This window comes from Hippocampus zosterae, chromosome 1 (assembly GCF_025434085.1).
Source record: "Hippocampus zosterae strain Florida chromosome 1, ASM2543408v3, whole genome shotgun sequence".
In the NCBI taxonomy this organism is placed as follows: Eukaryota; Metazoa; Chordata; class Actinopteri; order Syngnathiformes; family Syngnathidae; genus Hippocampus; species Hippocampus zosterae.
Window position 1 is genome coordinate 17757877 of NC_067451.1, and position 26567 is coordinate 17784443.

Here is a 26567-nt window from a genome sequence, read left to right on the forward strand (position 1 = left end):
TCTTCTTTCGTCTTTCAAATTTGTTTGCGCCTTTGAAGAAAGTCCCACTATATTAAATAAATAAATAAAGTAATAAAGTATAAATAAATAAAGTACGCTTGTATCTGCCTCTCGTTAAACTCTGTAATGAATCAGCCGTCTTGGTGAGTCCTCTGTAAAATGTTATAAGTGGTGAGGGGGGCTTTGGGGCGCTGCGGCGCAATGAGTTGAGAGAGGAAAAACAAGCTTCCTGGGAAGTTAAAAGAACATTACTTTGCATGAAGTATACCTATGGGGAATCTTTTTAAAGGAGCCCACTGGAGCGGTCTTCTAATTACATTCGGTATTGGTGCTTGTTTGTACTCTTTGATCACAAAAAGCAAAAACTTCCATCGAACTTGTTAGTAAGCAACTCGTTGATCAAGGTGACAAGACACATTTTCCACTTTTTTTTTTAAATGCAGGTTCATTGCAAATGAGAATCTGTTCTCAATTGCCTTACCTGGATAAATAAAGGACAAATAAATTAAGTACAAACATTTTTACCCAATAAATAGAACAAGATAAGAGTGAGAGCACCAACCAGTCAGTGGCGCTAGATGTATGATTGACATGTGGAATGACCAGTCACCACTGTAATGGAACCGCACAATCAGTAATTCTGCATGTTTTGGTTGATGTGAAGACCAACCACTGCCAGCGTAAGAAATGGCCAATGACTGCTGTCGCTTGAAATGACAAACGACTAACTGCGTGACAACAGTGACGGAAACGCTGCTGCCTTCACTGATTGCCTGACACACTGACCCACCAGTAATATGTCACCTCTTTCAATTTTTGACAAGCCAACTGACTTTGACAGGCCAACCGCAGCTAAAATCTTCTAATTACACTCGGAACAGATGCTTGTTGGTGCGATTTCATCATTCAAAGAAAAAACGACTTTCATCAAACCCGTCGGTAAACAACTCGTAGATCAAAGTGACCCGAGAGGAAGTGAACAAAATATGGAGGACGAACATTGTTATGACAAAGCGGTAAGATGGCTCAAAAAAAGTAAAATACAACTGCACTGATTTTGGATTTGGCAGTGTGTCCACGGATACTAGTGCTGTGAGAGTGACCCGACGCTCGGGACTGGCTCATGTAAACAACATTTCCACCGAGCGCTCGATTAATATTGTGTCCTCTTTCGCTTTGAACGAGTCACTCTTTTAAATCGGTTTCAAGTTTGTCGATACATATCAAATCATATGGTGAGGGATTTCAACCAGATGAAACAGCCCGCACACCTACTTTGATGCATCCCGAGATGGTGAAGGCAAAAGGAAATAAATAAATGAAGTATCACCCATCTGGCTGTAATACTTGCATCATAGTATGGCTCATTTGGACAAATTCCCAAGCAGGAGTCCTTCGCGTATAAGCCCTCTTGTTTTGTACTTTGAGAAATTCTTCTCGGGCCCTTCTTTCCAACAGACCCCAATCAGAATTATGCACCCTCGACAGATGGACGACGGTTAATTGTAAAGCTGTGTTGCACCTGTGCCATCTTCTCATGTGGGCGTAATTGAACTCAAAACCACCAAGCCAGATCTGCACGGCGACATCAGGTCTCATTAGATCGTACAGGTGTTCCTAATGAAATGGTCCTTGAGTACAGACGATAACGCTGGCTAATGTGCTATCAATCTCTGGAGCATATTTAAGGAGGAACATGCACAGTAATGCCACTGTGTGCTTTTGTAGCATTAGGTGGCAAACAGAATCATAACCCTGAGTCACATTCCTGTGTTCAAATTAAATATGAGACACTTTAATAGGGTCCCCATTAAAGCTGCTGAACCTCATTAACACTGTCCACCTCATTGGGCCCCGCTCCCTCTCTTTATTGATATATTGTTATAAATAATCACTCCTTTAAGAAGGGAAAGGCAATATTTATGTAGTTTTTACACGGTGAAGCGTTGCATCAGTGCATAAAAACAGCACTCCAAATAAAAATCAATGGCGTAAAATAACTGTTGTCGCGCGTTTACAGTCCATGAGAGGAGTTTGATGTGAGGCGCCACGGTCCTCAAGGTTGAAATCATTTACTGAGGCAATCGAGTGAAGATGCGGCGTCAGAAGAGATACAGAGACGTACGGTATAACTGGACATGTTTAATTTTGTCACTCATGTAATGCGCCCTCCTTTAGATTTATTTTGAACTATTTCTGGATATTGTCACCCTAATAATGCTCCAAGTCATATTTTGACAAACAATAGATCGTTTTGGCTCAGAAATGTCCTTGGGAGGCTGGCCACCTCTCCTAAAATTGGCTACCTTCTTTGCTTAACAGATCATTCAATTCTATTCCCCCGGAAATAAATTATTACTAAATATAATATTATCAGTCGTTGGTTCTGTTTTTGTGGGGTGTTTTTTTTATTTAAAAAAAAAAGGGGTCGAGGGGAAATGACTTAAGCCATTATTTTAGAAAGGTGACAACATTCTTCCAGAACAGCTCCAGTTTTTTTTCTCTTTGCAGTGTTACAATACAATACAATACAATACAATACAATACAATACAATACAATACAAAACATGCTGATTAATATAGCGCTTTCACAACAGCGGCAGCTGTAACAAAGCGCTTAACAAAACAGTTAACATAAAGTAAAATAATAAACAACACATAACATAAAACACGTACAGTCATGCAGTTCTAACCACTTTTCCATCACACGCTTTGTTGTTTGAAGCAGTTTGAGATGAAAGAGGAGAGAATCAAAGTTTCCTTTAACCAGTGGATCAGAGACGTCATGCTCAGAATGTGCACACGTCAGCTACAAGCTAAGTTTCAAAGTCAACAAGAAGCTGTAGCATCCATTGACGAAAAAAGAGATTGGTTCACTTGACCTGTCCGATGGAAATCCATTTCAATTCAAAGCGGCGACTCACGGTTCCAAATGCGCATCGGCGCTCTGCGCTAACGCTCCTCTCTCCTCATCCTCAACTTCAGCAGCCATCCATTCAGCCGCAACAACGCCGACTGTCCAACAGCGCCAACATAGCCACTGAACAAAACGGTGTTGTGAAAAATGCTGCCTTTTACAGGCGCAAAAAACTCAAGCGCCCCAGGTCTGTCCAGCACCGACAGTCAATGGCGCCGACATTCCTCCCAATCAAAATCTGTGCTGGTATAGGCGTGCTGCCGAGAAGTCGCAACCACCAAGCACAGATACTTCTCCTTTGACGAATGTCGTGGCCAAAAAACGCTGAAAACAGTCCATATCAGATCCACACGATGAAACAACAAACAACATATGTGACAAAACAAAAGACAAAAACACCAAAAAAGAACAAAAAAGCAAGGCTCTTGAAGAGCACTTGCCGAAGGCTGCCTACTCGGGCGCCATCTTGGGGGGAAAAAAAATGATGTTGAATGATGCGAGGGAATGTTGATGATGATGTTGATGTTGTGCACGCGTAACCACAGTTACAAAAGTAGCATCACAGAAAATGGAAATCTTAAGAGCCGTAGAGCAAGACTGCTAATGGCACTTAGGGTAGTTTATGTCCCTCTCGGAAGTTTGGACAGGCCATCACTTAAATAGCACCATTTTAAATGTGAAGTGTTTTTCTCCTCAAGTCTGAATGATGCACCGAAGCAAGCTGGTAATGTACTCACTTTTGAAAAATATGTTCTTTTTTGTGTGTTATGACTATATGTACAATGTCCATGCCCACTTTTTATACACAGTCGATATTGTCCTCAGATTAGGTAGCGGCGCAGATCGGCGAGCGGCTGTAACGACTGACGGGTGCGCAAGCTGTGTGATCAGTCACGAGGGAAAGTGGATATGCCCGGGAAAAACAGGACACTTGGTCACTTCCACGACGACAACTACTATTTCTACTTAAGGCTTGAAGTTGATTTGCCATGCCGGTCTGTTATTATGCTGTAACAACAACAACAAAAAGGTTCACAACCACCACTAAAAAGTTTCGAGAAAACTTGGGCAGGGCTCCTAATCCTACTGCTGCGACAACAAACATTACCACTGCTTAAAAACAACACATCCAAAGCGATAAGAATGGTCAACAGAATTTTATTTTCAATGGTAACTTTTGAAGCTGTCTTTATTTTTTTTTTCTAGGTCGTCAGGTTTTTGAGAGGTTTTCATTTTTAAGTGTGACACATGAAACCTTGCGCAATATCGGATTTTTTTTTTTTTATGCATTGCAATTTATAGCTTTGACATTTCAGAAAAAATTATCCATGTTTTGATGAATTCATTCATTCATAAATCTTACTAATTATATTACTATATTACACTTGGTCACTTCAAGTCCTATTTCAAAATGTGGCTCCCATTTGAATTTGCCATGCTATATTGACTTTGCATACAGCCAATGTTCTAATCAGATAATGAAAGATGTAAATTTTGAAATTTTCAACCATTACAACCGATGATTGGAAATTTATGCCACCATTAATATACCGACTTAATGGGAACGTCTCTGGAAGACTACCAGGCAATCATTAAAAGAACCCAGCTAGGCATGTTTAAAAAATAAAAATTGCACATTGTAAATGTGAACCCGCACTGGTGTAAAACACACAACCTCCTTTGCACGCATATTAAAAAAAGTGTCTCATCATACCCGTGCACAGATATTAGAGGGTTTTTGAAGCCGATCACGACAGTAATGAGCAAATGAATCAGTGCGCAAGTGAGCCGTGCCACCATTCCAAATCACTCGGCGCTACCATGAAGATGTGCCCTTTTGATGAACATGCTGCTAATGACATTAATTCAATATAGCAAATGAGTTCTTTGCTCACTCATCTATCCGCGCCGTGTTAATCAACAAGTACAATAAATGTAAAATTGTCTCGCGTGTAGCGCACGCATGAGCAGGTGCAATTGAATCCCCCTTGACAGTGTCAAAAGGGATGCGCGGGCGATTCACTGCCGCGCATTCATGCCGCGGCAATTACAACAAGCCGGCCTCGGGCGAGCACGTCTTTGTCAGGTCGCCAGCCGGGCCTCCTTGTTCTGACGGAATGAGCATTGCGGCACGCAGTTGTCATTCCAGTTGTCGGAGGCACTTTGTGTCGCGTTTTATCTGCGAACGTGTCAAGGTCGCCTGTCGTGTCCACTGACGGACGCGCTGACGTTTGGTTGGCGAGGGAATATTGACATCCCGTACTAGAAATTTAATTTGGGCATGATAAAAAAAAAAAAAAAAAACCCTCATGGTTAATTAACTCCTCGGTGCAATCGAGACAATATGGAGTGAGTGCTTGACTTTAATTCAGAGGATTCATACTAAGCTTGTTTACTGTTGTAAATAAGCCGATAACACAACGGAAGCTACAGTCGTGTCATTCAGCACAACAGTAGCATCGAAACAAGAATTAACAACATTCTCCCTGTCTTGTTGCCATTGAGGTAAGAAGTAGAGCGTGCACAACTTGACATCAACACCATTCAGTCTCAACCCTTTTGCTGGCTGAAGAAGCAAAGAACATGATGTCATCTACATTCACAATATTCCCAAATGTTTTCCCTCAACGTTTTGTAAAAATTAATAATGTTAATTCAAATAATTCTAAGATAAGATGACCTAAGATTTGTCCCACACTGGGGAAATTTACAGTCTACAGCAGCAAGATTGTCTGTAGAAAGAATAAATGAGGAAAACAAAGTGTTTGCATTCACAAAATAAAGTTCAATTAAGTGCAATATAAATATAGACATACAGTACATAACACATTTTATAACAATAATAATAGATAATTCTATGAGTGCGCAGTAATATTATGGCGTGGTGGAAAAAAAACATTACTAGTAAGTAATTAGTTATAATTAATTTTTAAAAATTCAATGTTATTTAAAAATATAAATAAGAGCCTATCACACCTGGAACTGGATACAAGCAACATTGAATAACTTGCTCAAATGGCTTGATATACTATTTCTATGACGACTGCTGCTAGTTATGGTCACTGCCCCTAAAATTGTACAGGCTATTATTTTCCCCGCCATACCTGATCATAAAACATGCCTATATACTTTGTAGTAGAGAAAGGAATTCAGCAAAGATTTGGGATTTGCTGGTTGTCCCCCGGCGAGTGTTTCTTACCATTCTGCACATCAAGGACGTGGTGCTTGTCCAGCATCCACCCTCCCATGTTGGCAGCGTCCACCTCATAGCCCTGTAGCAACGCCGTCCTCTTCTCCCAGTGCACCACGTCCAGGCACGACTCGTACTCGTAGCCGACCGATACTGAAAGGCAGCAAATTTCCTCAGGGATCATTTATAGTAGCGAGCACGCAGAAGCCACACGTCCAACTCCCACACTTGAAATCTTGTTTTATGCACTCTTTCCCATGTGTTGCGGACAAGTCCACATACTTTGTAACTGTACTTTTGGAATGGAGTCTTCAAAACGTATTGAAGTCTGTATTCTGCTCATATTCAGTCACGCTGTATAACTTGCCCATGCCCGCAGTGTAGTTTGGCGTCCTTGGAACACCTAGAATTGACACCTAGAATTGGAATACTCCCTACCGAAGATGCATAAACTTTGGAATGCGCCAAGCTGAGAATCGATTTAGGAGAAACGAAAGTTATGATACCACACTTTGTGCCTCGGTACCGCCCTTCTGATAGTATAAAAATGATGTGAGTCTTTTCCTGCTTCGCACTCGTGACGCGCAGCCATTGTCTGTAACCGCGGGTGCCAGGAATATTCCGTTATGAAAAGCTTCGAAGGAACTGTTCATCGATTCCAGCCTTGATTTGGATTACCAACATTCTCCTCGTCCAAAATTCAACGAACACGCGGGGGAGAGGAGGCCGCTCTTCGCCCAACAGTATCTGTACCTCTGCTTTAGTATAGAGCAGTGGTTCTTAATCTGGGTTCGATCGAACCCCAGGGGTTCGGTGAGTCGGTCTCAGTGGTTCGACGGAGCCTCTGCCATGGACAATAAGACACACGTGACTCAACATGTTAATTAGTTATGACACGCACGCTTGGCCATCACTGGCTGCAGATGATCACATGATATCTGATGTCTCCAGAGTGACATGACAGAGGAAACTGTTGTGCGTGGTATGCCGTCAACAACAAGACAAGAAACCTGTTGAATTATTTGAAGATGTGGCACACAAGTGAACAAGTGCAAAGCATGAAAATGCGAGCAGTTTGCAAAGCCTGACCAGGTAACCATTAGCAGTTTAGTTGCTAATAAATCGCCGGCAGCCACCAGATAAAAGCAGCAATCAATCCTGTTGTCGTTTGATCAGTCACATTTGCAAGTAGCAATGATACTAACGCCGTATGTAGGATCATAACTTAAAAATTATTATGTTTACATTATATTACAGTATATTTATTATTCCTGATTGGTCCAAAGGAACCCCAAAACGATTTGCTTACAACTGCCACTTTAATATTGAATAAAGTTAACTTTTTTCTTTTACAAATGTATATTAATCTAAATCTAAATCTAAATCTAATCTAAAACATATCTATCCATTGAAAAAAAAATATTTTTTTTTTCCAGGAAAAATCGATAAGATTACAGTTTTTGTATAAAATTGTTACATGTTACATGTTTTTGTATGAAATTGGGAGCTCTGTTTTTCGGATTCGTCATTTTAATGAAAGCTGTAGTCTGCATTGGCCTCGCAGTTGAAGTAGCGAACAGTGGCTGATTGTCATGAAAAACAGACACCTGAGAACCTTTTTAAATTGTGGGGAAAAAAAGCCGAACGTGTCTCGTTAAACTGCTGCTCAACTGAATTAATTCTGAGGACGCATATAATTTATTTTGTGAAGAGCCACTGAGCAAGGGCCCACACTTGTCAAGCTGGTGTGATTCAATCATAAAGTCATTTATACGAGTCTTGACTTGAGGGCTCTATATTTCTACATATATATCTCAACATCGCACGTGTAAAAAGATGTGACAGCGCGTGGGTTGATTCAAGGCTTTGACGCCACCTACTAAATCTTTTTGGAGCGTTCAAACAAATACAGGAAAAATGATCATAAAAAAATATAGATCAAATCAATCAAAGAACTCACCCACAGCCTCCGCCAGACCGTAGACCTTCTGGTTGTAAGCGTCCGTCTTATCCCAGATGAAGGTGTAGGACAAATCGGGGAAGGCCGGGAATGACTTCCGCAGCTGGCGACCCATCACGGCTACCATCAGGTGCACCTTCATCAGGCCAAAGGGCAGCCGGTCTTGGGTCAGAAGAATTTTGAGGATGGGTTTGTAGCCGGAAGCCCGTGAGCTCAAGTAGACCAGGTTGAGGTCGCTTCCCGGTATGGCCACTTGCTCGTGGAGGACCTGTGGAGGCAATTGGCAGCGTTTCAAAAGGTATCTCATGCAAAGAACGCTTTCTGACTGACATGGTGACTGTTTTCGCATTTGGACAATGAGCCACATGCTGCTTCACCAAGACATTACTATCTGACCAATTCTAGCATCCTGGCTCACCTGTGTTTCGGGGATGACGGGGCTGTCCTCGGGTGACGTCTTGTATAAGGTGGAAAGTGGCGTGGCCAGGACCAGTGGCGCCGGCCGGCTCAGGCCTGTCAGGTAGCAGCCAGGGATGTCATTGTTCTCCTCGTGCCGCATCACAACCGTGTCTATCACGTGGAAGACGTTCCAGGGGATCCACACGGTGCGGCGTAGAGTCGGGAATGGTGCTCGTTCGTATGTCAGGGTCAGCGATGCGCCTCCGTTGGCCAGCAAGTCAAACCTGAAAGAAATTAATTGACACTTCATTGTCCTAATGATGATCAGGATTTGAAAAAAACAAAACTTGTTCCCCCAATAAGAGTTTCACCGATGTGAAAGTGAGTGAATAGCAGATAAGAGTCAAAGTCTCAAGGATGTAGGGTTGTGCTAAATTGTGAAGCTTTTGGCCTAATCTAATATGGGTGGAGCATGGTCTTAGTTTGCAAGCGTTGCAAGAGCTAAAATAAGGAAAAGGGGAAAAAAAACTTTTTTTTGGGGAGGGGGGGAGTGTCACAAAAATCATCTGACACTGAATTGGTGGTTTGGCCCATAAAATACACATGTAAATATATCGACAAACATTTAACATATACAGTATACACATTTATGTACCTTAATTTTGTTTGTGCATTTCTATTAAATTGAGACAATGTTTTATGTTGTATTGAGAGGGAAGAAATTTCATCTATGCTACACATACAGCACATTTGACAATAAAGTTGTATCCAATCCAATTATTTTATTTATTTATTTGTATATATTTGTGGTTTATTATTTTTTTATTATTCATTTCTGTTTTTAATTCAGTCCTGAGGTATCTGATTGGGACTCGGTATCGGCAAATACTTAAAACCAAAGACTCAACCTGAGACTCAGGTCCCAAAAAGGTGTAATTAGGGCAATCCTCATTTTGTACTTTAGCGATCACCTAAATTGCAAACTGACATGAAACGTTACGAGCGACGGGGGCTGGTGGTTTGTCTCTCTTTGTAACTGGCGATAAGTGGAGAAGCACAAATATATTTTTCACTTTCTACACCCTCCTCATTCTTTGCCACTGTTTGATTGATAGAATTGGGAGGAAAGGGGGTGTTGGGGAGTGAGGATTAGCACAACTCTTCAAATATTCCACTCTGTAAGTCGCCTGACAAGGAGCGTAATAAATGCTTGTGGATGATCACACTTGGTCAACCAACAGAGCCGTCTTTCCAAAAAGGATGGAGAATGGGAGTGCGAGTGCGAGTGTGTGTGTGTGTGTATGTGTGTGTGTGTGTGTGTGTGTGTGTGTGTATGTGAGCGTGTGTGTGCGTGTGCGTGTGTGTGCGTGCGTGCGTGTGTGTGTATTCATGCAGCTGTGAAGCTTCTACATCCAAACACCTACCCTAAGCCCCCATCTCTCTCTTGCCCAAAGTGGAAAGCACTGGCGAAAGGGAAGCTGTTTTAGGTCAGCTGCACAGCTTGGCACTTGGCATATGTGTGTGTCTGAAGTCATGCAATGTCACCACACACACACACGCTCACACAGATGCTTCACCCACCCTCGGGTATACACACACACACACACACACAAAAACGCACACACACACACGCACACAAACACACACACACACACACACACACAGACGCACACGCACACGCACACACGCACACACACACACACACACACACACACACACACACTAAACAAAAAGTAATAATGTTCTAATTTGCACCACTGTATTCCCTTAGGGCATCCTTCATATGGTCTTATCATTCCCTGAATCCAATTCATTCCTCATGTTTGACCAGGCATGATGGTTAGAAAAGAAAAAAAATGACACTTTTTCACTATTTGGAGTCTTTAGTCTACAGTCAAGAGTTTTCTGGCTTTAATTAGCTCGGCATTCCTCTGACCAAAAGTTACCGGTTTGGAAATGGACTTTGAAGTGTTCTCTTGACTGTGTGTGTGTGTGTGTGTGTGTGTGTGTGTGTGTGTGTGTGTGCGCGTGTGTGTAGCTTCTTTGACATTGAATTTAGCAGGCTTGAACATGCTCTCAAAACAAGTATTCAGTCGAATAGCTGGCCAGCTCCAGCCTCCCTGTGTGGAATTTGCATGTTCTCCCCATTCTTGCGTGGGTTTTCTCCGGGTCCTCTGGTTTCCTCACACATTCCAAAAACATGCATGGTGGACTGATGATACACTCCAAATTGTCCCTAGGTGTGAGTGTGAGCGCAAAAGGTGGTTTGTCTCTAGGTGCCCTGTGATTGGTTGGCAACCGGTTCAGGGTGCCAAAGACAGCTGGGATAGCCTCCAGCACCCCCCGCGACCCTAGTGAGCATAAAGTGTTCGGAAAATGAATGAATGAATGAGTTTATTTGGATTAAAAAAAAAATCATTTTAATTCATTTTAATGAGCATGAATGATACGCAGCTTTTTGTGGGCGGGGCGGATCCTATCTTCCGCGATTCGTGAGGTTCCACTGTTCCACTGGCATTGTTTATTTGCGTTTGCAACGGGTCTTATATTGTCCTTTAGAATAACTTGAGATTGTGACAAAATCACAGTATGTAATTTAAATTTTTTTTTTAACTCTTTATTTTTGAAGGCTAAATCTTTCATACGTGTATTAAGCACGAACTATATTAAGATACTATAATGCACATTGGTTCGGAAAAAAAACCCAGACATGTGCACATATTTTGTCCATATATATATATATATATATATATATATATATATATATATATATATATATATATATATATATATATATATATATATATATATATATATATATATATATATATTATGCCGTTATTTTCGTACATCTGGGAAAGAAGTGCGGAGTCCGATGGCCAACAAGTAGCACTGATGAAAAATTTTGACTCCCTTCCATCATTTTTATTGCCCCTCCCTGTCCTAGACAGATGGGTGACGCCGAATTGAAAAGCTTTTTTGCCTCCCTCCTCTAACGTGGGTGGAGAATAGCAGTGAATTTAATGAGCATTTTGAAGATTCTTGGAATGCTGGAAAAAAAAAAAAATCAACCCAGGCACCAGTTTCATCAATCAACACGAAATTGGGTGGGTGCGCCTATCATAACAGAATGCTCAAAATTGTTTCAAAGGACCCATGGTCCAAATTAAGAGGAAATTGGCCATTTCATGTGAAGCAGCCCTTTTAGGCAAATTCCAGGGCTCGCAATTTGACAAAGTTTGAATCAGAAATTCACTGATCATTCAACTAAATAATACCCAATTGTAAAGGTATCCAAAGTGACCTGGCTTTGTGGCCTCAATTGTCTCATGTACTGTAGGTGACGCATGATGTCAAATATTAATTTCTAGTATCCACCGTGAAAAATGGAGCACAAATACCCATCAACTGCTATTTGCAAATTCTGTCGTTGGCGTACCGAATAAAGCGGCCAGCGAGTGCACAGGAGGATGCGTTTGCGCTGTCATTATGCGTGCGACAGCAACAACAGCAGAAGGTCAGAGCGTAACATGACGTGTTTAACGACATGCGGGTAGATTGATTGTAGCCTCGCAGAAGCAATGCATTTTAAACAGGCCTCTCCAACAGCACGGTCTCTGCCGTCATGACATTTGCATCAGCAATTGTTGGCGCCGCGCTCTCCATTTGTTGTGATTTTTGGGATGTGCGCCAGGATGACTCCATGCAATTCCATCCCCCCATCCCTACGCCACCGCCGACCCCCGAGAGTGTAAACATAACCATAAGGCGAAAGGTTGCCGACGTAGCACTGGCAGATGATTTCGCTTACATGCCGTCTTGTCTGGTGACGGTGTAGCCGTAGTCGGGGTAGTGCGGGAATGACACGTTGACTCCGATCAGCGGTGTTCCGTCTCCGGTGAGGACCTGACCACGGATGACTGACGCCAGGCTGTGTGAAGGAAAAAAAAAGAACCCCCCCATTCCCCCAAACACACACACACGCACACACACACACACACACACACACACACACACACACACACGGTTGGTTGAATGGGCAGAAGCAGTTATTGTGCTCATGCTATATTGTATACTGCACTTTTATTGAACTATGTAGTTCTTTCTGAAACATTGATTTTGTGCAATGAAACAGTTTTTTTTGTTTGTTTTTTTTCTTCCCCCCCCAATTTTGCTACAAATTTCCCCAGTGTGGGACAAATAACGGTTATCTTATCTTATCTTATCTTATCTTATCTTATCTTATCTTATTCCCACCATCACTGAGCATAAACCGATCGCACACTGCCCTCACACAAGTCAAGTGAGTGTAACACTACACAGTTTTTATTATTATTATTATTACTATTATTATTTAAATTAGGATCTTGCATGTAGGCTCATTGGGTGTGTAAATGAGTTTTTTTTTTACTTTTTAGCAGGCTGTCTAACAAGAAACAGCATGTCTCACTAACTGGCTGATTTACCCTACAGGCAAGCTGATTTCATTCGGCCCTACACTGCACTACGCTTTCATCGGGCCAGAAATGAATTTGAAAAAAAAAAATTAGGCATCTAGCTGCATAAAGTTGACAGACGCATGAATAAAAATCCATCAAAGACAAGGGTGAGGCCTTCTGGTGAACTTCCACATAACTTGACCTTGCTGCTGTATTTTCTTTTTAAAGTCATGCTTCCACTGCGTTTAATTAATTCACCACCTCTCAAGCGTGGAGAGGAATCGGAAACAGGTTCCCTCTTGCATTCATCACAGGGCTGAGAAGGAGGGGGGAACGACATGTTATCTCCAGGTCATTATGTAGGAGAGGCAGGCCTGATCAACAGCAGCGTTAACACATGCATCCTTTATTTGGCCAAGCTCAGGCAATGGGGCCACTTAACAGTGCGGCGCTGCTTCTTTCCAAACATCTCTATTTGTCTTTAGAACGCAAGACAAATGCCACAAGTACAAATAAAGCCAGCGACAGCTGCTGACGCACGAAAATGAATGCAGTTTTGGACGCTCATATGTTTCATTGTCAACCACAGATGCTTAATATTCAGAAAAAGGAAGATTTTTCTTTGTTTTTTGCATAGTACACCCTGAAATGGTTGCTAGCCAATTGTAGGGCACACATTGACAAACAACCATTCACACTCACACCAGTGTTTCAAGTGTTCCATTGTTAGGTTGATTGTTCTTAGTTATCATACATGTGCTTTTAATCATATGCTCACATTTATAATCAAGAATGCTTGTTGCACTGTGTGGCAGTTTAGGGACGCAACCACCTTTCCGAGGAAGTGGTTGGGAGGGGATAAGTATTCAGACTAAACAGGAGCGTGGACGGAACTGTCAACACCGGCTGCAATTTGGGTGTTTTTGTAACGATTGCACACATGTACGTAATTTTCACTCACATACACACACATAGTCAAAAAAGTTCAGTGTGTCTTCAACAGCCCTCATCCTTTAGGTTGGACACACCCATGTATTAGATTCCCAATAATTGAGAGGGCGAGAGGGGAGATCCTTGGGTGACGTGCAGAGAACTGAAACCAATGTTTCCCCCTGGTACCAGAATTGAGTCTCCTGTCTCCTCCTTGTGTTTTATGTCTAAATGTCAAATTGATGGACCTGACATCCATCAACCTGCCACGCATGTTTTCAGAATGTGGGAGGAAACTGGAGTACTCGTAGAAAACCCACACAGGCAAGGGGAGACATGCAAACTCCACAGAGGCTGGGGCTTTGAATCGAACCCGTGACCTTTGCAATGTGAGGCGGACGTGCTAACCAGTCGACCACTGTGCTGCCCTATTTTTGATTTGACTGTTATCTGTTTGTATTATATATTTTTAATTAAAATACTGTACCCATTTTCTTTCTCAAAAATCCTTTGTGCATCCTTCAAAAATAAATGTTTGTGTCACTGAACATATGAGTGCAATCATAATGACAAGTCTGTCAGTGAGTACAGATTGAGTGTTAAACAAGATTCACATTTCACTTTTACTCTATCCACTGCAATTTGTTGACAAACAATCACACAGTGATACAGAAAGGAAATGACAGCATTTCATAGCACAAAGAAACAAATAATTTTTAAAAAGTAGAAATGTGAACACGAGAGGTTCTTATAAGGGAAAAGCATGAATTACAGGGCAGTCAGTCATCCTACTTCCTTTGGGCCACACGTTGTCATGAACATCACAATCTCTGCACTTGCAGGGAGCTATTTCAGAAAACTCAGTGATCATCGTCTGATGTTTCACACAGTTCCCTATATAAAGACAAGGTTCAGAATGTAGGAAACGGTGGAGAATTGTACATAATCATTTGTGTGCATGAGCCACTGCACGTGCAACTTATTACAAGAAACGGGAAAAAGCTTTTTTGATGAGCATTAGTGACCCAATGTGAAAAGTGAATATGGAGTTCAGAGAAATTGAGTTCTGATCTGAGAAATTTACCGAAGCACCGAAGAAAAACTCATATTTTGGCTAAGATTGTCATGTTGTATTAGCTTACTTGACTACAGAAATCGAAAAGTTTCACTGCCTTTTGCATTCATCTCAAAGCTTTTGAGCATTGTTAGCTCCGTGGCTTTAACGTTTTGCTTTATGCAAACCATGTAATAATGTCTGAGTAGCATGTTTTACAGTATGAGTGTCAAGGCACAATCGCGCAGCAGTTCAGCCATCTTTGATCGCGAACTCTGGCAACAACACAAGCACAAATTACACAGATGATGCCTGCATACCGTGATTTGTGGTGCACATTCGTAAATAATTGTATTCGTATAGATATGTATAGATAGATAGATAGATACTGTAGATAGATAGATAGATAGATAGATAGATAGATAGATAGATAGATAGATAGATAGATAGATAGATAGATAGATAGATAGATAGATAGATAGATAGATAGATAGATAGATAGATAGATAGATAGATAGATAGATAGATAGATAGATAGATAGATAGATAGATAGATAGATAGATAGATAGATAGATAGATAGATAGATAGATAGATAGATAGATAGATACTTTCACCTCCAAAATTCCATGTAAATGTTTAATTTGTGTAACGTAACCATCAAAATTAGCTACAATAGCTAACTCAAGAGCACGTTTGTTTTGACGTGGACAGAATAGAGAAAAAACATGATATCCAACTGCGCGCAGGGATGGTTTCAAGTAATCCTTATGTAAATACACTGTAGCTGGCTTTCCTGCAAATATAGAAGCAGGCAATAACCCAGACCCGTGGATAGCGAGTAATCCTTATCCTCATTGTCTTCAGCTTACTGTCATGTTGGTGTCTAGCAAGAGCATTTGCGCTCATGCTCAAAATATTCATTAGATTCTCCTTTTGCTTTCTCATGGCGAAAAGAAAAGCCTGCCGCCTTAGAAGTTGAGCATATAGTTAATTAAATGTCACTGTATCGCACCACTGCAATGCTGCATTTATTCATTAAAAGCTTCTTCTTTAAGCCTTCTGGCTTGAGCATTTAGCTCCGAGCAATTGAGCAAACTGATTTAATGTGGCAGTAAACAGTGCACGATCATCTTGTTAGAATTGTTGTACGAGTGTGTTAGCATGTTCTTAGCATTTAGCTCTTGTGTGAAACATTGTGGAACATAAACTCAATAAAACACTTGCGGTTAATGCGGCATGCCTTCAGGCTTTATAATTTAGCCTTTAACCATTGGGAAAATAGACTTCATGTGGCAATTTACAGTGTTATATCTTGTTAGGATTGTCACATCAGCTTCCCCTAAAATGTCAAAAAACAAGTGATCAAATAAATGTGTGTACTGTACATACAATAGTGTGTACATGTCATTGACTAAATATGCGCTACAACGCGCTCAATTTTTGTTCCGAATCAGCTTCTTATTACTGGTTAGGATGCGACTCTCTTCTCATTCATTCCTGCAGCGTAACTGTGCTTTAAACTGTGTGGACGCTGAGCGTCCACAGCACGGAAATTGGGCGTCGAGAGAGTTCAGAGCTCGTCGTCCCAATGCATTGAAACGAGACGAGTCATTGGATACATGCTGGTTTTGTCCCGCCCATCAGACGCTCAGCGTCTCTGGGAGTCTAAGGATAGTGGGCGTTTATGGACTGGCCCGGACGCTCAGCTTCTCTGCATGAGGATTGGATGATCTGTCTGAGTCTGAATCTCGTTTTGATTGACAGCGAAATGAGCCAATCACCAATATTATGGTGGAGGCATCCGCGGGAGCATTTTTCAATTCTCATTCTGTTCTGAGTTAAACTGGAGACTTCTTCTAATCATTTAGAGCGACAAATTAATCTTTTATTTCTGGTGGGTTTTTTTGGAGTTGCTGTAGTGATAGGACACTAGTTAAGTCCCTGGAAAAGACGCCTTGTTGGTATGACAGGGCCACAGATAATTTTCTAGAAAAGGAACAGAGAGTAGGATTCATGTATAAATAAACAGACATATTTTATGATGTAGGCCGAAATTGAGCTTCCGCTCCTTGACAGACCAGCACCCGCCACTGTTGTCCATGCATGTCGCAAGTTGGAAGATCTATCAACTTACAATGCATCCACCTAATAACAGATGCTAGAAGCAGCTGCTTTTATGAAAACATGCGGAAGTAGAACCCATGTAGATCTGTTGTACTTTTGGCGGACAAGTAAATAAAGCACTAAAGAGTCAGAATGGCTCCTCAAAAAGGTAAACTGCTCAAAGGAGCGTTCAGAAGCAGATCTGTGTTGCTCTTTATGCATTGTGGAACCAAGCTCTGTATCATGCAAGGCCAGCTAAGCACCATCCGGTACGTTGTGTGTTGTTTTCCTCTTTATTTGACTGCCAAATGAGAAACATTGCCTGGTGATTGTGTGAGCAAGGCAATACAAAAACTATAAAAATCATATATATAACATTAGAGCTGTCAGTTTATTGCGTTTTTATTGGCATTAATTTAAATTAATTTTAACGGGATTAAATTTTTTCTCGCGAGATTAACGCGGCACACGTCACACGCGGATGTTACGTTGCTCTATAAATACACAAGAACAAAACTTCAAGCGCGCTGCAGAAGTCCACGCCCATGTCTGTTTTGCCAGCCATGGCAGCGCGAGACACCGAAAACGGATACTTAAAGAGTTTATGAATGGAAAGTTTACTTTTAAAAAGTTGCCAGATTGCTCCACTGACAAGATCAAAGTTACCTGTTCTTCTCTCTCTGTGTATCATACAGGTATACGATGTATGCCACTGATGCGATTGTTACTTGTTTGGAATTATTTTGTGTGGAAGGTTACAGCGTTCCGTGTCCATATAAATAGAGCGGGTGGAGCTTCTCTGTGTTCGTCTGACAGTGACTGTGCGCAGAGGCGGTGACATGACAACGAAAGTTCAGCGTTGCAGTGGTAGCGACCTAGCGAAAATAAAACGTCTCCAGTGTTGTCATCGAACCAAGTGTAGACATCGGAAATGAGGTAGACACAAAAACCGTAGAGAGACTTCCGCGCAAGAAGTACCAACATAATCAACATAGCCTGACTTTGTTAGGGGGAGTGAAACCCCCCTCTTTCAGAATGGTTTGCCCCAACAGCACGCTTGCTTGTACGGCCGGCAGTTTTGTGAGTTTTGGATACAGCGGCACATAACGAACACTGGTGTCCGGGGTCTCGTTATTCTTCAACAAACATACAGAAACAGACTGCTGTGTTCAAAGCAAACTTGAGAAAAACGAAGTATGCAACCATGGTTTAAATCCACTATAGGCTGAGTACTAGTTTACCTTAGATGTGCACTTTATAATGTTATATTGCTCTGTTTTGATTTCATTAAAAAAGCTGTTAAAGCAGCTGTTGTGTGACAAAATATTTTTTTTCACTGTTGTTGATGGACAGTAATATTGTGTGAGAGATTATGTGTGAACAACTGCTCCAAGTGAAAAATGTTCATGTAAAATTGAAAATTGAAATAATTTCAGTAAATATTTGCATTTGGCACATAGAAAAATGATTCATGATTCCAAGTTGATGAGAGCATTAAAATGGGGACAAATAGGACAAAAAATGTAAAAGGAAATTCAGAAACGATAAAAAATATGTGAGTAATCACGATTAATTTTTTAGTTCATTTGAGTTAATTATGACAATTGCATTTTTAATTAGATTAAATATTTTAATCGTTTGACAGCTCTAATTAACATATAAATAAACACATACACTTTAGAGCCACGGTAGTTCTGCTTTGCCCCTATCCATGATGCGAAAGCACCCTAATTGCTGAGCTGTTTCTGCTGTCTTTTATTGTCAGATGCCACGAAACGGCCTGCTTTCTTTATTCCTCTTTTGCAAACATCGATGATAAGACAATCCTGTCATATCTGAATGTTTTTAACACACCTGAGCAACATTTATACAAGATGAAATAAAAACAAAACTAGGGTTGTGACAGCATATAGCCATTCAAAGCACATTTATAGATAGCCTGGCCGAGTGGCTGTACAAACGCTGCTTACCTGCTGTTGAAGGGATTCTCCCCTGTCACCACGTGACTCCCGCTGGGCCCCATCAGGAATGCCACACGCTCGTAGAAGCTCCTGGAGGTGGGCTGACCGGCTGAGTTCTGGCCCTGCATCGCGGCGGCGGCGGCTGGGTCCAGCGAGCCTTTACACAACGCCTGAGCCTGGCAGGAGATCTGAGTGCAGCAGTCCGGGTCCATGCAGTCCACCAGGCCATCTGGGAAACCAGGTTTTTTCTTATAAAATATGTAAATCTCATCGACGAATTGCATATCGGACACTACAGTGGACAGCTACATTTATTTGACTGCAGTTTTCCTTTTTCATGAGTCTGTATCTCAAATCAATAGCTCCATAAACAGATGTTTGCAAGTTGTTTCCATTTAGCAGTCACTACAGTGGACAGCTATTTAAAAGTTGTTTCCTTTGATCTGTGACTACAGTGCCAGAGTCTGCATGTCCAAGTTACACATAAATCACGACAGCAGACAGTTGTTTGAAAGGTGTTTTCTTCGATCAGTCTTGGAAGGTCCTCTTTTCTATACCCGCCTCAATGCCAAATCGCATATCAGTCACGACAGTTGGAGACTGTCAAAATGTCAGAGTTGTGTATTTGTCACCGCAGTGGACAGCTAGGTCCAAACAGAGGCCATCTGGTAGAGAGAGGAAAGCAGGACAGTGTCTCCGTTACGCGTCAAGCTCCGGTGACCTCACATGTGCACTGGGCATCATTAAAGTGACAGTGCGGATTGCATTATTTAACAATCCCCTCAAATGACCTCCAAATTTGTTGATGAGACGTGCGCACAGTGTCGTGTTCATTCCAATGAGGCTTCTCTTCATTATTATCCAGATGCTTAACATTTGAAAACTTGAAAACAAAGGCCACCATGCTAAGGGAACTTTTAAAAAGGCTTCGGTCACGGGACTGGTGTTTCCAATCGTGTGTTTAAAACAAAACAAAACAAAACAAAACAAAAAATGTCTTTCTTCTCTTGCAGTTTTTAAGCGCTTTTGTACCTTTTTCAATTAGTTTTGTTTTTATTGTATTTGGTTTCTGGATTTGTTTGACCAGATTTCTTTGATATTTTTACTGTTTTTAAAATTTGTTTTGGAGACATTTTGGACTAAACCATTTCTTGACTGTGCTTTCTGTGTTTCGTGACTTGGTTGTGACATTTAGTTCTTTTAAAACTATCTTTAGGCTGCTTTTTTGTTTGGTGACTTGATGTTTGACTAGGTTGTTGACCCTAAACTTGTTTCTGGGACTGTTGTGGTTGTTCTTTTTAACTTTTAACTTTTTTTTTTTCACAATTTCTTGATATTTATTTTATTTTCAATGGCTTTATTTATTTATTCATATGTTTATTTATCAGACGTTTAATTTATTTTGTGTATTTTCAGTTATGTGAATTGATTTCTGACTTGATTCTTTATTTTTGTAACTTGGTTTTATTCAGGTTTCTAACTTGCTACTTAGACTTGGGTCTTTACCTGGTTAATGACATTAGCTGTTGTTTTCTTAAAATGTGTTTTTCAACTTGTTTTTTTGACTGTTTTCAGCTTTGATTTTTTCTCTTTTTGTACTATTAATATCTCTGATGTGGCAATTTGAGTGAATTTGTCAGCGTGAAAGTGGCTTCCGGTATTAATTTGGACGACGGCAAATTCATTCAACCATTCCTCATCTGTACCATACACACCAGGCCAAAATTAGATTTAGGCGACCGGCTTGAATCGGTTAATCTCCATACCTCCCTCATTGTCCTTGCCGTCTGAGCAGAGTGTCTCGGTGGCGACGTCACATCCTAGGCCGCGCCACCCCGACTGGCAGATGCAATGCCAGACGTTCTGATCCAGGACGCAGCGCCCGTTGTTGTTGCACAAGCCTGGGCAGCCGTCTGTCAACACATCGTGGAGCAATGTCACGCACCAGCACGACAAGGAGAGGTGGGTGGGAAAGTGGGGTTAGAGAGTAGACAGTAAGCAGAGGAGCAAACACAGAGTGCAGAAGATGTCTGACAGGACTTGGGATGTGTGAGAAGGTTCTGTCGATTCACATGAGTGCGTCGGTGTGATCAAGGTGTCTCGGTGACTCTTAATTAGAGCAGGACCAGGACCCCTTTTGGAGCTTTCAGGTGGTCTCTAAAGGTGGTATTGCTGATCTTGGAATGAGGTTCCCTTGGGTCAAATTGCACTCCACAGTGCAGAAACTGCGAAACACTGCACACTCTAATGAGATCCAATACAAAAGCTGGAGCAAAAAAATATACATATAATTATGTCAGAGTTTTGATTGGGAAGGAAAAACAACACCCAACTTCATTAGATTTTGTACTTGCATAAATAAATATATGGATGAACGGATGGATAGATAATGTTTGAATTGATAGATACAATTATATCCTGTATAAATAAATAAAATAGGTATTGGGTTTTTTTTGTTTGTTTGTTTTTTACACAGCTCTTGTATTGCATCCTACTGACCTGTGTATATCGATGCAGATGAACCACATGGGAACATCACTTTTTTCTTTGAATATTTCTGTAAAACCTGGATGGGCCGGGCGACCGGCCCCCATTTTTGGCTGACAGCTCATGTGAAGTAACAGCCACGGTGACTGGGGACAAGGAAGCCTTTAATGTCAAATAAGAATCATAATAAAGGCAAAGGGTTTGGGAAAGGGAAGCATTGGCATCCTGAGCGTCTACATGTACAGAGAAGGACAGAGCACTGGCCTCCACAAGGCCCAAACAAACCACAGCAGCTCCACTGGTTAAGACAAGGAAGAGGGGACGAGGGGACCGTGGAGTCTACTGGTTCAAGACGGACAGGGAATGACGGGACATATCAGAAGGAAAAAGGGAGTTGGGGAGACATCATGGTCGACTCGGACATAGAACAGGTGTATCAACGTCGTGCTAGCGGGGAGACAAAGAACGAAAGGGGGAGTGGGAGGTGATCGTTTGTGACAATCTCCCTTGGGGAGGGTTCAGTTTACCTTTATATCCTATCTTGACCGCTCCTATTACACAACCCAGGAGAGGGAAACATTTAGGAAAAAAAGGGAACAGAAGTGACTTAGCTAAGGCTGGCTGACAAAAAAAAAAAATTAAAAAAAAACTAAAAAAATAAAAAAAAACATTTACTTTTTACTTGACAGTCGATATAACGCATATATAAAATCACCACGCACCAATGCTAGGGAGTAGTCAGTACGTTTGAGGCAAAAATAAAGAAGGATCAAAGTAGTCAATAATAAGCAGGGATGAACAGTTAGGAGACAAGGGTGAGGGTAAGAGAGTTAGGCATAGGAAGTTTGGGTTAAGGTCAAGGATTGTATTTGGGATGAGGATTCTGGAGATTATAGGATGAATGGTTAAAGTAAATGCTGTTAAATGAGGAGAGGGATTAAAATTTGGGGTTGAAATCAAGGGATTAGGGCTAGGGTGAAGGTCTGTGCCCTGCGATTTGCTGGCGACCAATTGAGTGTGCGCCCAGCCTCACGTCCAAAATCTGCTTACTGCTTGGTTTACTGCGACCACAACGGGGTTTCACACCACAATTCTGACTTGCCATACTTGTTGCTGGTTGCTAAACGACTGAACAGGAAAAGGGAAAAACTAAATAAGTTTTTCCCTCTTGTTTAGTTGTAAAGTAGGCTGCAGTTCTATAACATGGATTTATCACCTTTCCAAAAAACGTACTTTTACAGAGGAGGAGAAGTCGACGAGCGGCAGTAAGAAAAAGGAACTGGGCTCCTCAGATTATAAAGAAACAGCAGAATTTTGGGAAGTACATGCTCATCCATTGGATGTGGCATCTGACGTCAAGGAGGCACTGCGCCCAACTGTAACATTTTTCAATCTTGACCGCAACACGACCTTTTATGGGTCAGCTGTGGCAGCACATAAAAATAATGTGTTGGTCGATGGCACGCTGCACTTTTCTTTGTGTAGAACGAAAACCCTTTCATGTGTACAGATAATTAATGTATGGGTTAAGGTTTGTGTTAGGGGTGAGGGCAAGGCAAATTCAAGGAAGGTCGATTTGAGGATAAAATATCATTTTTAATAATGGAATGCCATCACTTTATAAAATGTAAGCTTTTAAGCCGAGGGCTTTTTAAAATGGTGGCACACTGGCGTGAGAGGTCAGCACATGTGCCTCACAGTTTTGAGGTTGGGGTGTAGAGTTGCATGCTTGCCGATTTGGTGTGAATGCAAATGAATTGTTGTTTGTTTATATGTGACCTGCAATCGGTTGACCAGGGCACAGTATAACCGCAACCCCTTGGCCAAAGTCAGCTGGGCTAGCCTCCAGCATATTTGCGACCCTAATGAAAATATGCCAGATTGATTTTCTTTTGAAGGAGAGTTGGAGTAACATGGAATGGAAGGGTTAGGAATTAGGGAATCCATTTTGGGTTTGGTTTGAGTTATGGTTAGGAGTGGGGTTTAGTGCTAGAGTTAGGGGGTTGAGGTAATGGGATGGGATTCAGGGTTACATTTGAGTTAGGGTGTATACTTGTGTTCAGAATTGGGATCACTGCTTGAGGGTGAATGTTATGGGTAAGGGTCAGGGGTTAGGACTGCTGCGCCAAAGCAAAGCAAACCAAAGCATACCTTATCTCCCATGAATACATCTAATTGCTCAAAATCAATACATTTTCTTGAAAAAATACAAAAAATCAAATTTCGGTGGAGCCGGAAAGCCAAAGCGAAACATGAGTGGCGGGAGGTATTCGATATGTTAGCGGTAAAACAAAGGTGAATTGTAACAATCTGCATGATGAGGTTATTCTCAAGCAAAGAGTGTGTGATTTTGTTTTGGTTTTTTTCTTTTACCTGACACTCTGGAATCCAGGGCTTTACATGGACGCCAAGAGGAGATCAGAGGAAAACAAAGAGGAAGGAAGACAGGAACATAGAAAAAGACAATTATTCTAAGACCATGTCCACATGAGGAAGTAATTTCTTGATTAGTTAAAGAGAATATATATGTCACGATTTGGTTTAGGGACCAACAGGTGGCACTGTAGGGCTCCCCTTGCAGTTGCACACCTGTTGGTCATAGGTAATCAGGCCTATAAAAGGACTCCTGCCCGAACACTCGGTGTCGGGTCACTGTTGCTTTTGCTACTGTCATGTTTGTTTGAGTCATGTTTTGGTTGTTATGTTTTATCTTCAGTCATGATTTTTGTTTGCTACTTTGGACTTTGTTTGCTTAGGATTTAGTTTTCTGTGTTTTACCAATACACATCTTCAAATAAACCCTGCTCCTCTCTCCTGCCTGCTTTTTGGGGTCCACTACCACCATGCAACGTGACAATATATATAACATATATATATATATATATATAACATATATATATATATATATATATATATATATATACACACACACACACATATATATATATATATATATATATACACACACACACACATATATATATATATATATATATATAAAATAAAAATGTACTGGATATATATATATATATATCCAGTACATTTTTATTTTTTCAGGTTTTTAATTGTGTGACAAAGCAACAGGTGGCACTTTAATCCTCCTAAATTTGCTTAAAGCATGTTTTTCATGAATTTTTCTAAAAATACTGATATTTAACATTCATCTCACGCACCCACAGGAGGACGCACACGCACCCACCAAAATCTGCATACGCGGAAAATATAAATGTCAAAAAAGCCTGTTTTTGATGAGTTTTTATCCAGCTCATATTTACCCTTTGTCTCATGTCCTATGGATGCTTGTAAACCCATGAAAATTAGCACCAATATTTAATGATTTGTTCCATGACTCATGCCACCATTTCTTCATATGAATCAGGTGAATTGATTTGAATATACAATGGTTAAAACAAAAATAAATCATTTCTGATTCTTTGCATCACCTACGAAAAAAAACGAGTTCAACAAATGTTATTGCATTTGAAGCTCCTATTTAACATGAATATTTATTCAATAAATCACATCTGGGAGGAGGGGGAAACAAGTAATTCTTATATTGTAGTTCTTCTAACTGTCCAGTCTGGTGGAAAGCCATCTCAGTGTCACGTTTCATATTAATGATGCAAAAATTGCTCCGATTTCAGTCACCAACATGTCCAGACATCTAGAAGACACTGGGTGGCAATAATGTCGTCACTTTGGATGGACCATCCTGATTACCTGTAAATCCCTTTCATTTTACTGTAAAACCTTTGTGAATTAGAGCTGGTAACCGAAAGGCAAACCCCCCGCACCCCCACCTCCAAGTTTGACAAAAATATTCATGTGGACATTATCTAAATTGGAGTTAGGCAACAAGACAAGACAGAAATAAACAGATTTAAAAGCACACAAAAGAATCCACAGATAAAAGAAGACAAGTCATCATTTTCATTCTTCATTTTTTTAATTTTTAATTTTTTTTATCATGCGTGTGAGTTCAGTGTTAGACAAAATTGTGGGATGTTAATTAAAGCGGCGAGTGATTAAGAAGAATCCCAGATGCCGGCCATTAGTGGCCAAACGACTCGGTCTAAAAACGCTCGCTAAAATATTCATTATGAACATTCTCCTTCTGCTTTGATTTGGGGCTAATGGGCTAGCACAAAGGAAAACACAGTTTCTCTTGATATGTGAACCTCTTTGTTTGCCTTGTCGCCTTCAAACACCAGTGGGCTCAAAGCAGATCCATGCAGAGCCATTAAATGGAATATCCGAGTGTCTTTTTCCGACACCAACTCGGCTTTGACGATGGCTGTGAATTGAACGCCTCAGTCTGTGGTGCAACGGCTCATGGAACAGGATCACTATTATGTCACTAAAGAATAGTCACGGAAGCAGTACAGGCGAACTCTGGCCTTGCAAAATGAGATTAAAAGACACTTTATGGACAAATGTAGCTCTTAGAAAAGTGGACGTATTTGAAAGAGGAGCACACAAAAGCATGGAGGGAACATTTAAGAAAGTCAAATAGAAGACTTGAAGGCTGATTCAATTCAAGAACTCTTGTCTGTTGAATCCAACCGCTAACACACAGCGAGCTTGTCTTTCACTCTGAAAATTTTAGTTAAACTGATTTTGTGAGTGAATTAAGTAAAGTAAATGAAAGAAAGACCATTTACTTTTAAAATAGAGAAAGGCGGACAAACAGGCATTTTTTAATTAAAAATAATGCATTTTCTTATGTAAAAGAGTTGCACTCTTTGGACGTCAATCACATCATAATGTAATTTTGGTTGATTACTCGACTGTAGTATAATTTCTCAATTGTGAGATAAATAAAGGGTTTGTTATCTTATCTTAATTTGTACTTTTTAATTTGCACTATAACTACAAAGAAACACTGTTTTCTCTATTTTTCTATAAAGCTTTCCAAAGCGCAAGTTATAACTGGAACAGAAAGGGTAGCCTATAGCTGTGCCATAATTTTGCTGGGAACATTCAGGGATCTGGAATTTGACTGCCTCCCCCTGCAGTGAAGAAGACTTGCTATGAGCAAATACATAATTAATTGCCGGCAGTCTGAAGTTGCTGCATCTTTTGTTTCCTAGGTGACGCATGAGAACATGGAGCAAATGCTGCAAGT

The 26567-nt window shown here is 40.9% G+C and overlaps 1 protein-coding gene across 7 annotated transcripts in view; it reads right to left on the reverse strand.

The window, feature by feature from the left end:
• Positions 1-26567, reverse strand: part of si:dkey-237h12.3 (teneurin-3) — a 218297-nt gene that overhangs the window by 35297 nt on the left and 156433 nt on the right. For 3 of the 7 annotated variants that reach the window (XM_052064659.1, XM_052064612.1, XM_052064601.1), the window contains 8 exons: positions 23816-23836; positions 21970-21993; positions 20722-20868; positions 18965-19184; positions 12278-12397; positions 8486-8750; positions 8068-8335; positions 6117-6260 (listed from right to left, as the gene is read on the reverse strand). In XM_052064659.1, the coding sequence (XP_051920619.1) occupies positions 6117-6260; positions 8068-8335; positions 8486-8750; positions 12278-12397; positions 18965-19184; positions 20722-20868; positions 21970-21993; positions 23816-23836 (1209 nt within the window). The remainder of the gene's footprint in view (positions 1-6116; positions 6261-8067; positions 8336-8485; positions 8751-12277; positions 12398-18964; positions 19185-20721; positions 20869-21969; positions 21994-23815; positions 23837-26567) is intronic. The other 4 variants (XM_052064651.1, XM_052064641.1, XM_052064623.1 and 1 more) reach the window with 3 other exon arrangements.